Genomic DNA, 15,607 nt, shown 5'->3' on the forward strand with positions numbered 1-15,607 from the left:
CAAAACGAAATTGCAATTAGAACAAACATAACCATAAATCTCAGTAACTAAATCCAAACGTCCGATAATACTCAAAACTCCTCAATAAACTTCTGAATCATCCCTTCAGCTGCATTCACAGACAGCATATCGCTCGGGGCAAAAACACCCACATCAATCTTCTCCTCTTGATACCTGATCTCGACATCAATAGTTGGCTATTTAGATTCATTAGCATTTGCTCTGTTTAAACACAAAAATACCGCAAGGGGAGTTAGACATACCGGATAACCGTCAAATATTCCATTTTCGAGTTGTGGAGAAGCCATATTTCCATTTAGTGGGTAACCCACAACTTCGGCCTTCGATGGGAGATCTTGTAGCAGCTCAAATCGCGAACTTTCAGCCCTAGATGTAGGAACATCGGTAAAGGCAGAGGATTTCAAGATATTAACAACGAAATCAACCCGGGCTCCAGTCCACTTATAAATATCCTTTAGTGAAGCACACACCATATCAGCACTGCTTAATTTCGAAAGATCAGCTTGGATCTCTTTGGCGAGCTCTGCGATGTTGTTGGTAAGGGGCGAATGGACGCGGAGAGGGAGGATATTGAGTGTTGGAACTGGAAGGTCGGAGAGATCCTCGCCGAATGGTGCACGATTTGCATGATAGATCCCAAAGACGATGTTAGGTGTTGATTGCATAGAAGATATAGTATGAAGGTAGTGCGCATATTGTTTGGCTATGGATGCGAGTAGGAGGGCGTCGATGCTGACACCGGAATCTTGGGCGCGTTGTTTTAGAGGGGGCACTAGGTGAGAAGGACGGAAAACTTCTGTTCGTTTGTTGGGATTGATACCCGATGGGGGGTTGATTGATTTAGATGGCTCAGGTGTTTGTTGCCTGAGATAGGAGGTCCACTTCTCTTGAGTAGCCGCAGATGAAGCAGATTGTATTGACTGGGCCACGAATGGCTTGAAATCCCCTCTCAAGGTATTCGTTTCACGTCCGTGATAGAGCGACTCAAACTCATCCATGAGGATCGGCAGGCTGACACCATCGTACAAAGCGTGATGTATCCTGAATTTGAAGTTGACGTTCCCATCCGTACCCTCTTTTACCGTCAAGCTCGCCGGTGGCGAACCCAGGTCAGAATTTGGTAATTTCTTATCTCCGTAAACGACTTCATTGGCCGGATTCTTGTAGGTAATTTGCAAGATAGCTGAACCGACTTCTACAAATCCCGTTCGAAGAATATCATGTCTGCGTAAAAGTTTCTTCCAAGCAGTATCAACGCGGGCCCTGTCGAGTGGACTGGTAGTTGCATAAGTGAACGTCGGGTAAAACAAAGTCCCGCAAGAGACTTGCCACTGTCTAATCATGTAGAGTTGGCCAGCAGTAACAGGCATGACGTCTTGAATATCTCCAATACTCTTCTCCAAATCCTTGAGTTCGGACGTCAGGTTAATCTTGGAAATTGCATTGGAAATAACTGCATCAAAGCCCACAGGTTGCTGGATGGTGGGGTTGGCGTTAAGAATAAGTTGAGACATAGAGTAGATGGTTTGTTCCCTGAGGATGTCTGAAACATTCAATTTGATTCCATACTTCTTTAGCAAAGCGGGTAGTTTGAGGATTAAGATCGAGTCAAGTCCGAGGTGGAAAATGGTCGAGTCTTTCTGAATCATATCCTCAGGTACATTCGAGAGCTCATGAAGCGCCTGGCGAATTTGAAGTTCTGTAGTTGACCATTTGCTGCTAACCACATCCGTGACGCGAGGGGTTGAGACTTGTCGCTTGGGCTGGGCCTTTGTAAACTTTGGTAAGCCACATACAGAGATTCCGCTACCATCGGATTCGATGGTAGGAGATTGTGGGTCGTTTATCATGCGCTGAAGCACGGAATCTAAAGCATCAAGTAGGCCACTTGTTTCGTCCTCATTTCGAGCAATCGATTTGCACGCCGTGGTCCATATAAGATTATTATCCACAATTTCCATCTCCACACATACTGGGAACTCCACACTTGAATCGCCGTACACAGAGTCGTATAGCGGCCTGGTAGAAGGAGTTTGGCGACGACCTTGGTAGATAAATAGCGTATCAAACAAGGTAGTAGTCGCTGTTGGCGATCGATGAAGTCTAGATGCAAGAGCATACGCCTGGGCCGTTCCAAGTGGGAAGTGTTGATATTGGCGGGTGGTGTCGCTCAAATTTTGCATATGAGCTAGTAACTCGACCAAGTTTCCGTGGAGTACTGATCTCACAGCTACCGTGTTCATTAAGGGAAACATGACTTCACTAGCCTCTTCGGTATCACGACACGAAAGAACGGAGCCGAATACAACGTCAAGTTGGCCTGTTAAATGCGCCAGCACTAGTGCCCAACATGTTTGTCCAAGGGTTTGTAGGGTGACTCGTGAAGATTTGCAAAGTGTTTCGATATCTTTGATCGAGATGTGGGATTGCTGCTGTTGCCGGTGCATAGCTGTATCAGTGCCTTCTAAAAGCTCCATTTTAGGAAATTCCGCGGATGGCAAATTCGAGAGCGTCGCCCTCCAAAATTTCTTTGCATCCTCGGTGGTTGATTGGACAACCTGCTCTAGGAATGGCGTGAAGTCTGGTCTCTGCGAGAATTGTCCATTGTAGGCCATCGCGATATCTTCATGCAGGGCTTGCATCGAGGTGCCATCGTACAAGGCATGTGCAGCAGCCATAACAAGATAATGTGCTGAGCCTGCATCGATCAAGTACATTTGGAATAGGGCGTTTTGAGCTTTGGCTCGTCGAACACAATCAACTTTCAAATCCTTCATGAAGTTTTGGAAGCTTTGGTCTTGAGGCAAGATGATTGTAGATGTGAGGAGCTTCTTTTCTGTTGGGGACAGAATCGCAAGGGCATAGCTTATGGGCAATTGCGGATCTTCAATCTCGATGAAGGTGCTGGTAAAAATTGGGGAGTTCTCAACGGCTGACTTAGCAGCAGCCATTAATCGCCCTGGATCAATATTCTCATGAAGTTTTAAAGCATCAATATTGAAATATCTCTCATAATCAGATTTCAACATCTCGTTGACCATGCTCTCTTGGAGTGGAGTCGCTGGTAAAACCTGTTCAGTTCCGGCGGGTAGTTTGCCAGTAGTTTGCAGGTGCTTGGTTAGGGCAGTGCTGATATTTTGGACCAATTTGCCGGAGGATGTGTCTTGGTCTTGGTTGCCACCAATGGAGGCATAGGGTGCCAACTTCGAAATAGTTTGGCATTTGATAATAGCACTAACAAGGATCTCGATGTTGCGTTTCTTCAGTCTAGATGATAATTTGATAACATCGATGCTATCAAGGCCGAGTTCGAAAATTGAGGATGTCTCGCGGACCGAGTCTTCTGGGACTTCTGCAAGCAACGCAATCTCCGAGCGAACTGCTTTGGTTTCCTCGGTCCATTCGAATGGGTTATCGATGGGTTGCTCTTGACAAGGAGTGCTTGAAAGAGGGTCCGACACAGACCCGTTAGGAAGAATCGGAAGTCCATTCTCAATGTGCTCGTGAGGGAGAATAGGGATTTGTCCTTTACTCTCTATGATGTCTTGTATCGCCTTCTCCATCTTCCCTAATAAAGCCTTCGCATCGGACTGGGTTAGGACAGAACCTTGCGCAACAATAGTCATATCGAGCTGATTATTGTCCGGGCCAAGCACAGCTTCAAAAGCCACTGGATAATCAGCAAATTGCTCGCCGTCAACTTCAAGCCACAGACCCCTGGCATAGTCCTCCTCCCCCACCTGAGACCGCTGAAAAACGAACAGAGTCTCAAACAATGCTTGGCCTGCCCCGGCTGGGCTCCATTTCTGAATGTCATTTAAAGGTGTATGCTGGAAGTCTTGCATTCGCATGTTGAATTCATGGCACTTGGAGACCAAAGCCGCGAATGACATTTTAGATTCAATATTGACGTGGAAAGGCACAGTGTTGAAGAGCGGACCGTTTATTTTCTCTGCATCATCAAAGTCTATGGCCCGGCCGGAGGTGACTATACCGATGGTAAGGATAGGAGATAGAATTTCCTGTAGCACCGAAAGCCAGGCCGCCTGGAAGACGGCTTGAGGTGTGACTCCTAGAGTTTTGCGAAAGTCTTCAAGGCCTGCGAGGTTGATCCGGGTACTGTTCTCCACGATATCGTCGCGTGCTTCCGACTGTGTCGGAATGGTATGGTCTCTCCATTCTTGGAGGTGCTCCTTCCAGAATTCCTGCGCTCCTTTAACTCGAGCTAATGGTCCATAAGGTAGCGATGAATGGAATGATGGGCCATATTCCACATGCTCCGTTTGGTTGTACTCGCCAACAACGTGCTGAAGGAGTAATGTCAGGCTGTTTCCATCGTAGAGCCCATGGAACACCTGAAATCTCATGATGTTGCCTGAGGAAGTTGCTTCAAGAGCCAGATTGAATGGAGTCCTTAGAGCCAAGGACTTATCCAACTTTGCATAATCAACAGATGAATTCGCCCAAGAGATATCGAGCCATTTCAGAACTATTTGCGCATACCCATCATCAGTAACCACGAATTTTGTGCGTAATATCTGAGACTGAGAGACCACTCGGCTCCAAGCGGCAAGAAGCTTCTCCGTATCAATGCCTCCCGTGAGTTTAAAATCAAACTGGTTGAAGTAAAGAGGAACTTCGCTTTCAAGAAAGCGATATACCATCCCTTCCTGCACGGGGGTACAAGGGGAAATGCACTCGACGTCCGCTGCTTCGACGGATAGCTCTCTACATATCCCCACCATATACTTTTGCTCGAATGCAGCGATTCGTTGTTTCGTAGCGACGTAAGCATTTTCATTTTCTTGGTAACTTGTTCCATTTCCATTGGAAAGAGCGGCCACGAGTCCACCCATGGCTGGATTGCTCTTGACGACGGAAAGTTTGGCATTCTCAAGACCAGCAGTTTGCAGAGCGCGGGAGAATCCGATAATTGAAATTGAATCGAGTCCTAGTTCGAAGATATTTGAATCTCGAGACAAGGCTGGTATTTCAACTCGCAGGGTTTTGGCGATGGTGGTCAGAATTATCTTCTCGTTCTCGCTCCAATCGGCGTCTCGCTGAGTCGAATGACTTAACTTCTGGATCTCTTCAGTGTCCAACTGGTTATATATCGCCGCGAGTTGTTTGGAATCAGCCTTGTTGTTGGCACTAAGTGGCAGCGCTTTGATCGGAATGAAGTGCGTTGGTACCATGTAACCTGGAAGCCGTGATTTGCAAGCCTCTTTCATTGCAGGAATCAAACTGGCAGGATCCGCTGAACTTGAGTCTACCTCGGCAACGAAAAAAGTAACTAGTTGTTCCTTCTGTTGAGCCTGATGCTTCAGTACAAGCGTCACCACGTCTTGAAGGTTATTGACACCCTTCTTGATGACTTCGTTGATCTCACTGAGTTCAAGACGTTGGCCACGCAGTTTAACTTGATCGTCTGCCCGGCCTAGGAATAAGAAGCTCCCATCGTGGAGTATCCGCACGAGGTCGCCTGTGCGATATACGCGTTCTCCAAAATTGTCCAAAACTGGGAATCTTTCAGTTGTCAGGTCGGGACGGTTCAGGTAACCTTTCCCAACCAATTTTCCAGAAACACATAGCTCTCCAACGCCACCGCGTAATACTGGCAGAGTCGATCCAGGCTTCAGGACGTAAGATCCCACGTTATCAAACTGTGGACCGATGTTTGAAGGCTTCCCATTTCTGGGAACGCGCGGGTACATCGTGACGCCAATCGTAGCTTCCGTTGGCCCATATCCATTGTAGATACATCCAATCTCGCCCCAGACGTCGAGGATTTCCTGTCTCAGTTGTTCTCCCCCAGTAATGAAAACGCCATTGCATAGAGAAGGGACATCTTTGGGGTGGAGAAGTCTGGCAAGACTGGGTGTTAGATCAATATGCGTGATGCCCAATCCCTGGATCGCTCCGGGGATGTCCTCAAATATAAGATCTCGCGGGGCTGAAGCGACACAGATCCCCACACTCCAACTCCAGAATTGTTCAAGAACACTGACATCGAAGTGGAAAGATGCAAATTGTAACCACTTTGATTCCTCCGTCCAATGGCCTGCAAAGAGGCGTTGGAATGATAACATTGCCTGGACAGCGTTCTCGTGGGTAATTAAGCACCCCTTTGGCGTACCAGTTGTTCCAGATGTGTACAGGCAGTATGAAACATCTTGTGGACTGATATCTCTGGTTAATTTTACCGTGTCAGATGTGCAATCGGCGTAGATCGCCCGGGAATCTAGCATGATCACGTTGCTATCTAGATCACGCTCTAAGGTGTGTCCTGTTTTCCCAGCGCTAAGTATCAACTTCGCTCCGGAATCTTCAATAATAAATTTAAGGCGATCACCGGGCGCATTCGGATCCAATGCAACGTAGGCACATCCAGCTTTGAGAATGCCGATGATTGCAAATGATGCCTCTGGGCATTTATCAAAGCAGGTGGCTATGATCTCGCCTGCGATGATACCCCGTTGGTTAAGCATGTGCGCGATCTTGTTGCCTTCTTTATCGAGCTCGCTGTAGGTCCAAAATCGAGTCTGAACATTCCCGGGCTCAAGCCTAGTTGCAAATTCAAATGCGGTTTTGCTCGGCCACTGTTGGGCACCCCTCTCCACGAAATGGTGCAGAAGTTGGGCGGAATCCGGCAACTCAGGCTCTTCAGCGGGCGTGATTGACAAGAGAGCTGTTCCAAGATCTGGAGCCACATCACTAACGCTGTGAGGGTTACGCAAGGTATCTATCAGAAGAGAATCATACTGTCTAAGAATAATCTCAGCATGCTCGGCGGGAACAAGATCTTCTCTGAAAGTCAACCGAAGCGCAAGCGCACCAGACTTCACCGGCTGGATTTCCATGGAAACAACATAGTCCACGGAAGCTTCCTCGTGGGCGATATTCCACGGCGCCGTTATCTCATTATCGAAAGATGGCATTTTCTGATACGCAAATAACGTATCAAAAGTCTTCCCTTCAAGAAGCCCATTCCACTTCTGGATGGAAGTAAGGGGCGTGAATTGGTGCCTATGGAGCTGTGCGTTGAAATTCATAGCTCTAGATAGTAAATCTGCATTCGTTCCGTTGATATCACATCGAATTGGAAGAGTTACGATGGATGGGAAAGCGATGTGGTTCGCTTCTTCGTGGATTGAACGACCAGATAGAGTTATTCCAAATGTTGTCGAGGGTTCTCCAATGTATGCCGCAAGCAATCTTGCCCATGCCACTTGTCCAGCTGCTTGCATAGTAACTCCATGCTCCCTGCAACTCTCCTCATGCTCTCCAGCAGAGATTTGGGACTCGATCTCTCGGACAGCACTAGTCGCAGAGGGATTCTGAAGAGGCGTGAGATCGGGGAATTTATTAACGATTATCCTGTTTTCTTCTTGCTGCCAGAAGAGCTTTTTGGCTTCAACATCCTTTCCGCTTTCCTCAAGGATTGCCCCTAGCAGAGAAGTAATCGGTGGGCGGCTGGTAATTGGATTTGAGACGCAAGCCTTTGCAACATCTTCAAGAATCATGTAAATAGATTGCGCATCGTACAATGCATGATGAGCTGTGAGCTTAACCGTCACTTTTCCAATATTTTCCAAGAGCGCCAAAGACCAAGGCCGTTGGAGGTCTTGGTTTGGAATTTCATCTTCATGGAGACCCTCGTAAAACGGCAACGAAAACCATTCTTTTGCGTAGAGTGCCGTCACGAACGGGTGTTGAGAATCGTCACTTGGCACAAAGAAAGTCCTGAGCATCTCGTGCTCCTTGCAAGCCTCGGCCCAAGCGCTCTTGAGTGTCGCTATAGGTAATGACGGTAACAACTCCATGCATAAGCTATTCACATATTCTTGGCCGTTGGAATGTAAGCTCTGGGCAATCATCCCCTGTTGAACAGCAGTACATGGTCTAACGGCCTCGATCTGGGCGAGGGGTATCTCAATGCTTCTAGAAATGGCCTCCCTGTGGACTTTATCGAAAGCTTCGAAATCAAACCTTACGTCTTGAGAGGGACTGTCACTATGGCTTTTAAGATGTGCAGCTAACTGCGTGATGGTGGGGTTCTCTAGAATGTCGCTAGCCATCACACGGTAGCCCAACTTTCTCAAGCGTGTAGCAACCTGGACAGTGCTGATACTATCGAGACCAAGCCGGAATATGCTCACATCTCTACCAATTCTTTCTATTGGCATGTCTGTGAAATCCGAAATAATATCTCGCATTATTTTCTCTTCAGAAGTCATTTCTGTGGACAAAGAACTCTGCTTCGTAGCATCGGACTTGGAAAATTCTCTGCTGATTGAGCTCTCAATAACTTGGTCTTTAACGGTGGACGAGAGAAGTTGGTGACGGGGGTTGTCGAGTGAGATTTGGATTTTCTCATCAAAGGATTTCAAAAGCTCGAGGGCTTCATTAGGAGAGATGATAGAAGTATAATAATGCAATATAATCTCAAGGGTATCATCGCCGCGATCTGGAACGACCTCGCAAACAAGGGGGAAATCCATGGCGCCACTATCGTCTGAAATTGACCAGATGGAAGAATCCAGAGCTTTTGACGGCTGTTGTAGAAGGAAAAGGGCATCGAAAAGGCGAGTACCGTCAGGACTGAATTTTGATTGGAGACGGCGTAGAGGTGTTAACTGAAATGGGATTGAATCGGCATTGAGAGATTGGAGTTTTCGGAACGCTTCCAGATATGAGAGACTGTGAGTATCCCGTAGGCGTGCCGGGATTGTGTTGAAGCAAGGTGCTACGAGTCTCTCAATTCCTTCTATAGGAACTGTACGACCACTAACGACGTTGCCGAAACATATGTCTTTGTTTTGAAGTTTCTCGGATAAAATAGTGGCCCAGACTGTCTGACAAACTGCTAGGAGAGAAGTACCGCATTTTTTAATATTATCTTCGATCCAAGATAGGGAACATTGTGTACTGATCCGCTGAATTTGGGTATGATCTTTCGTTGGCTGGGCCTCTTGCACCGCAAAGCGGCCCTTGACTCCGGTAGGAGAATAATCTTTCAGAACGGATCCCCAAAATTGTTCATACTCAGTCACTTGAATCCCAGTTACGGAGTGCAGGAATGGGGCGAACGAAACCGGGGGTGGGAGGGGCTCATGATGATAAAGTCTCTCGACTTCCTCATACAGAATTGCAAGAGCCTCTCCATCATATAAAGCGTGATGCATCGATATTAGTAGCTTCGTGGAGTTTCCAGAAGTAGCAACATCAATGCTGTAAGGGGGCTGAAATTTGTTTAATCCCGCTGGTGCTTCATCTGCTTGGATGAGTTGTGCGGGTTCCTGTCCTTCCTCAATCGACCCAAACTCAAGATCATAATTTTCTAGAATAACCTGAGCATATGCGTAGCGGGGTATATCTGTGCTGACGAAGCATGCACGGAGAATCTCATGCCTCCTTACCATCTCTTTCCAACAGTTCCGAATTATTTCCAGGTCGCCATGGACCTGCAAAGTAACAGTATTACTGTATAGGCTCTCGGATGATGATTCACCTGCTGAAAGCATGGCCTCTTGTAGTGGTGTGCAAGGCAAAATAGTTTTAACCCGTCTCCCTGCCTGTGCAAAGCTTTCAATCGTGGCATCTAAGAATTTCTGACCAAAACCAAAATCTTTCTCTTCAGGTCTCGATGTTTCCACCTTATCTATCTTCTCATGGGATACCATTCGCTCTGCCAATCTTACCACCGATGAGTATTTCAATAATTCGGAAATTCCGACTCGGTGCTTGGTACTCGCCCTCAAGATCCTCGCAAAAGATATTGCGGAGATCGAGTCTATGCCAAGAGTGAAGAATGAAGTATCGGGGCCGATTTGGTCAACAGCCACATTGGTAACTTGGGCAAGAGTCTTTGCAATGTCCAATTCGAGATCCGTCCATTGGTGGTCTGAAGCACTGCGAGAGACTTGAGAAGCACGCTCTAGGTACTTAATATCAAGAGCTTCAAACTCTCGTATCAGACGCCGCTTGTCAATCTTCCCTTGCGGTGTTGATGGGAGATAGGAGACAGGGACGAGTGCTGAAGGTATCATATATGCCAGGAGCGCTGCTTCAAGTTGTTTGAAGAGTGCAGAGATAACTAATGGATCAGGTTGTAGGCAGCTGAAAGATGCGGATCTTTCCGACTCTGGAGTCCAGAAACAGACGAGTTGTGACGAATTTTCCTTGCCTTCAATCACAATTGTCACACAGTCCTGTACTCCCTCTGACCTCGAAACTACATTGTTGATCTCGCCGAGCTCCACCCGTTGGCCTCGGATCTTGACTTGATCGTCCTTCCTTCCAGTAAACTCCAGAGATCCATTGGGCATCAGACGACCAAAATCGCCAGAACGGTAAAGGCGCCCAAATTTTGGATGTTCTATGATTTTCCCAACGGTCTGGTTCGGATCCATGTAACCACGGAAGACCTGTGAGCCCCCGAAACAGAGCTCACCCTCTCCTCCCCTAGGTACAAACGATACACCTTGACCGGGAGATAGTACAAACGCAGAAGTGTTCGTTAGCGGTGGGCCGAGGTTAGTAGTCGTGTCATCTTGCGTGGCCTGGGGGTTGATTGTGCAGATATTGGTCGTCTCACTTGGACCGTAACCAATATATAGACCCTTGTCGACCCAAGTCTTGAAGACTAGTTCCGTGACTGCTTCTCCAGCTGTAACCAAAAATTGCACTTGACGAACATTGTCGGGGTTGACTAAAGCAGCTACTGTTGGAGTCATACTTAGGTGCGTGACGTTCAATACACGGATAGCGTTTTCAATGTCTTGGAAGATCACATCTTTGGTTGCGGAGCAGATGCATCCCCCAACTCTCCAGGTGAAGAAAATTTCAAAGACGGATACATCGAATGCTTGGGAACAGGATTGCAAAAATCGAGAATCTGCGGTTGCCGGATATATTTCTTCCAGGGCAGTTAAATTGCTCAGAAGATTGCCCTGTGTCACTAGTACGCCTTTGGGAGTGCCGGTACTGCCTGACGTGAAAACACAATATGACAAGTTCTCTGGAGAAGATACCAATAGGATATTTTCAGTAGATTGTGCCGAGAAATCCACCTCGTCGACATAGACAACAGCAATATCACGTAATGACTTTAGCAGTGGCCTCGAGGATGATTGCGCCATAACGACTTTGACGTTCGCCTCTCGTAATATGTATTGAAGTCGCTCATCAGGAACATCTGGCGTGAGTGGAAGATATCCAGCGCCCGCTTTCGAAGTGGCGAGAATGGATGCATATAATTCGATGCTCTTCTCCATGCAGATGCAAATAAGATCATCTGGGAGAACATTGAGGGAGAGCAAATGATGGCCCATTTGATTGCTCAGCTCATTTAGTTTAGAGTAAGATATGCTGGAAGTGTCGACCTTATCTGAGTCAATTGATTTGGCGAAAGTAATTGCCGGCCGACTTGGGTCTGTTGTTGCCATTCTCTCAACCGGAGAAGACAGAGTTTCATCGTTGACGACCTTCTTGGGATAGGGATTCTCAACTGAGAGGAGCTCATCATCCATAGCATCAAAAACCCCGGTGATGGGTTGCGCCTGGTCTCCGATCACGAGCTTAGCAAGTGCCTCTATCTGTTGAAGAAGTAGGTTGATTTGTGATTCCGGAAAAATGGCTTTCTGGTAGTTGGCTTTTAACTCGACATTTCCAGTCCCTGGAATCACCTCCAAAGTTAGGTTGAATTCAAGATTATCAGCAGTATCTACTAGGCGAACGCAATCTCTGGTATGGTCATATGCATGCAATGTTTGCTGCCAGATGAGGAGCGTATCAAACAAAGGTTGGCGCGAGTTTATACCGCAGGCGGATTTGATGTCGCGGAGCGGGATTAGGCTGTGTTCTAGGTGTTTTCTGTTCGTTAAATTGAGGTCTTGAGCTAATTCTTGAATACTCTGGGACACGGATAGATCTATTCTGACAGGCATCGTTGCAAGACATGGCCCTGCGATGTCTTCGATGCCTGGAATAGGTAAGGTCCGGCCTGAAAGCACAGTGCCAAAACAAATATCAGATGACCCGAGATACGAGCTCAAGACCAGTGAATAGGCGGCTTGGAATATAGATTGTGAGCTGGAATTGAGATATCTTGCGGCAGCTTCAATCTCAGAGGTTGGAATAGACGTCGCCAGCCGAGCAACAGCCAATCCAGTAGATTGATGTTTTCTGCTATGGAAGTTTGGCATTTTCCTTGGGCTCAAATTGGCGAGATGATCCTTCCAATATTCTTTGGATTCCCAATTATCTGTCTCAAGCGTGCCGTCCATATACCCATGCACCACGTCCGAGAAAGGAGGGCGTGAGGGTGTAGGCATTCCCATCAACATTGCGTCCAGGTCATCCAGAAGAAGTTCCAAAGACCATCCGTCATATAATGCGTGGTGAATATGTATCAGAAGTCTTGTATTTTGACCTGCTTGTAGCGCCTGCACTTTAACAGGGCGATGGAGCGAGACGTAATCGGACACTTCTAAATCATAGAGAAGATTTTCCACAAACTCAATTTGGGAGTCTTCGAGGCCTTTCCATATAATCTGCACAAACCCACTAGAGACAGGTGATTCCGCGAACCCCGTCCGTAAGATGGAATTCTTCTCAGCAAGAGTATGAAGGACCGATCGAACTTGCTTTAGGTCCGTAACACCCGATAGCTCCAATTCTACCCAATTTTGGTATGCTCGCGGGTCAACCGCAGTCTCTGATAGCATTGCCGATTGAAGTGGTGTGCAAGGCATTGTTGACTCGACGTCGAATGTATTACCATTCAACACCGCAGTCAAATCAGACGTTGCAAGTTCGACATTAGGACTAGTCTTCCCTGTCTCCATTGAGGTTGACTCCTCACAGAGCTGTACTAGTGAGGCATGGGTATCGACTTGGAGGATTGCAACGGTGCTTATGTTAAAACCAGACGATCGCAACTTTGAAGAAACTCGGATTGCCATGAGGGAGTCAAGGCCGGCAGCAGTTAGACGCATATTTGCTGGGAACGGTCCCAGTAATTGCCGAAGGGATTCTCCCACAACTCGCTCAGTAGGCGTAGCTGAATCTGGGATATCAGTTGCTTCAGTCTCACGTCGTTGCTTATAATCTGCCTCTAACTGCCTCTTGTCCACCTTTCCCGATGTTAAATATGGGAAAGCCTGTAGCAAGACAATCTCACTAGGCACCATGAACTTTGGTAGCCATTTTGCACATGTTTTGAGGACTTGATCAGGATTAGAATTACCAGCCCCAACAAGAGCAAACACGACGAGTGCCCCACTAAGCACCATGGCAACGACAGTCTTCACGCCTGGATGCCTGTAAACAGCCTCTTCTATCTCTCCAAGTTCAACTCTTTGACCTCGGAGTTTGACCTGGCCAGCGCTCATACGGCCATGTATTTCAATTGTTCCATCTTTGAGCTGGCGGGCCTTATCTCCGGTTCTATAAAGGTTCTTGCCATCGGCATGCACAAAAGCCAATTTATTTTGATCTGGTCGATTAAGGTAGCCACGTGCAAGTTGTGGACCACCTAAAACCAACTCTCCAAGTTCGCCGAGAGGTAGAATTTTCATGGTATCAGGCTCATCTTCCGGGGTACTTTCTGCTGCAATAAATGTAGAAACAGCGTCAAATGGAATGCCTATATTACCGGGCTTGGTATTTGCTGCCATTGCCGGGTACACAGTGCAGTGGATTGCGGCTTCGGTCGGCCCGTACATGCCATATAACATAGTCTCTTGGGTTTCAGAGCCACCAAATTCTTCAACAATCGGCCACGTAAGCATTTCTCCAATTGTCAGAAGAAGCTTCAATCCAGGCGCGTGAGCTCTTTTCTGGAGAAGGGAGCCGGCAACAGTAGGTGTGAGCTCACAGGCATCAACTTCTAACTTAGTAATGGTCCCCGGTAGGTCATTGAGGAGTTGGGTCCGATTGCATCCAACTAAAGTAGAGCCCCGAACGAGAGGAAAAAATATCTCGAAAACCGAGACATCAAAAGAAGGTGCGGCAAATTGAAGAAATCGTTGAAATTGGGGTATATGTCTTTGATGAGATAGTAAAGATTGAGAGACCGCTAAATGGCTGACAGCAACGCCTTTTGGCTTCCCACTCGAGCCAGAGGTGTACATAACATAGGCCAGATGCTCCGGTGGGGTTTCAGGTGACTTCCATTGAGGCAGCACTTCCGGGACTTCAGGAAACTCGTCAATGAGGATGATGGATGGCCCATTTTCCCAAGACACCGCTTCCTTAAATTCGCTGGTTGTGATGATGATTTGAGCTTCCACATCACCGACGACAAATTTGATTCTCTCTTTGGGGGCATCCAGATTAATAGGACAAAACGCTCCTCCGGAATTTAAAATAGATAGTTGAGAGATGTAGAGCCCCGGGGATTGGGGGACGAGGACCGGAACAATATGCTGAGGTGACTCTTTCCTCTCTCGATTCTCATCCCTTGCCGTGGTTAATGATTCTTGTATCTCCAAGACCAAAGATGCCACCGAGGATTGAATTTCATGATAGGTGTACTGCCGCCGGCGGTCGTTGCTTGTGAAATCAATAGCACAATTTGAGCTATATTTTTCCCATTGTATTAGGTGATGGAGTAATTGAGGCCCTTCCAGCAGCTTTGGAGGGTCGTTGAGTATTGAGAGGGTTTCCGCCATGATGAGTGGGTATCTCGGGCGCTTTAATGATTGGCGCAGAGTAGTAAATATGAGCTGGCAAGGAGATATGGCAATTAAGGCGAATGGATGAGGCTATTGGGAGGCTAAACGCTTGCAATCAACTCATTCTGAGGTGGAAACAGTGGCTCAAGAGGTTGCGACCCGTGACTTTCAGTTCACGTGGTCGTTGAAGCTCCTGGTGATGGCTGATCCGGCGAGAGATGTTCAAACCGGCGTTGATGTGTAAACCCTGGATTAAAAACGACGCACAAGCATGTCTACCAAGTAATACTTCCGACAACGAAGGGTGTCCACTAACTTAGGCTTCCCATCTCCATTTCCTCGAGATCCGGTGCTAACTGAATGTTCTTGTTCATTGGTCTATGCTGGAGCGCCTCAAGTGTCCAAAGTCTCGGCAAGCGCCGCCTTCAACTGTCCCCATCATGAGATCCAGGGTTACTGTACCAGCCGTATCGAAGGCGTACGATCTTAAAGCAGCTAGATCCATCTGATAGGTGGGGGTGGCAGTCTGGCGTGGGCGATGGCGAGTTTGCAACTTGGCAACTTAGCAGGCCGATGGGGATGAGGATAAGGATGACGAGCTGAGTCAAGCGGAGCAACGAGAATGAGAAAGATTAGAAAGCCGCGACAATCTATAACCCTGAATAAATAATGGCTACGTACGAGTAATGCGCCGTTTGCAGTTACGAAGCAACTCGGTTGTGAATAGGGGCGTAAATAGCAGGAATGGACGCGAGAGTATATCCATGCTCCACACCTGATTCTAACCGAATGCTACCGTTTCATTGCCGATCGCGGGAAACACCCGTTACGGGCAGGTGCTGAGGGGTGCTTATATCAACTGTTTTATTTTCACGAAATGCTATAGTACATGGAAAAAACTCGCTTCT

At 47.3% G+C, this 15,607-nt stretch overlaps 1 protein-coding gene across 1 annotated transcript; it reads right to left on the minus strand.

Moving 5' to 3' along the window:
• Positions 1-71: 71 nt before the first annotated feature.
• On the minus strand, positions 72-14,696 carry BP5553_10159 (uncharacterized protein; the record flags this gene model as incomplete). Its single annotated transcript, XM_032018782.1, has 2 exons — positions 72-197; positions 264-14,696. The coding sequence occupies 2 exons, from the start codon at positions 14,694-14,696 to the stop codon at positions 72-74; spliced, it is 14,559 nt and encodes a 4,852-aa protein (XP_031865190.1).
• Positions 14,697-15,607: the final 911 nt, after the last annotated feature.

Source organism: Venustampulla echinocandica, assembly GCF_003357145.1.
Source record: "Venustampulla echinocandica strain BP 5553 chromosome Unknown scaffold_13, whole genome shotgun sequence".
Classification (NCBI taxonomy): Eukaryota; Fungi; Ascomycota; class Leotiomycetes; order Helotiales; family Pleuroascaceae; genus Venustampulla; species Venustampulla echinocandica.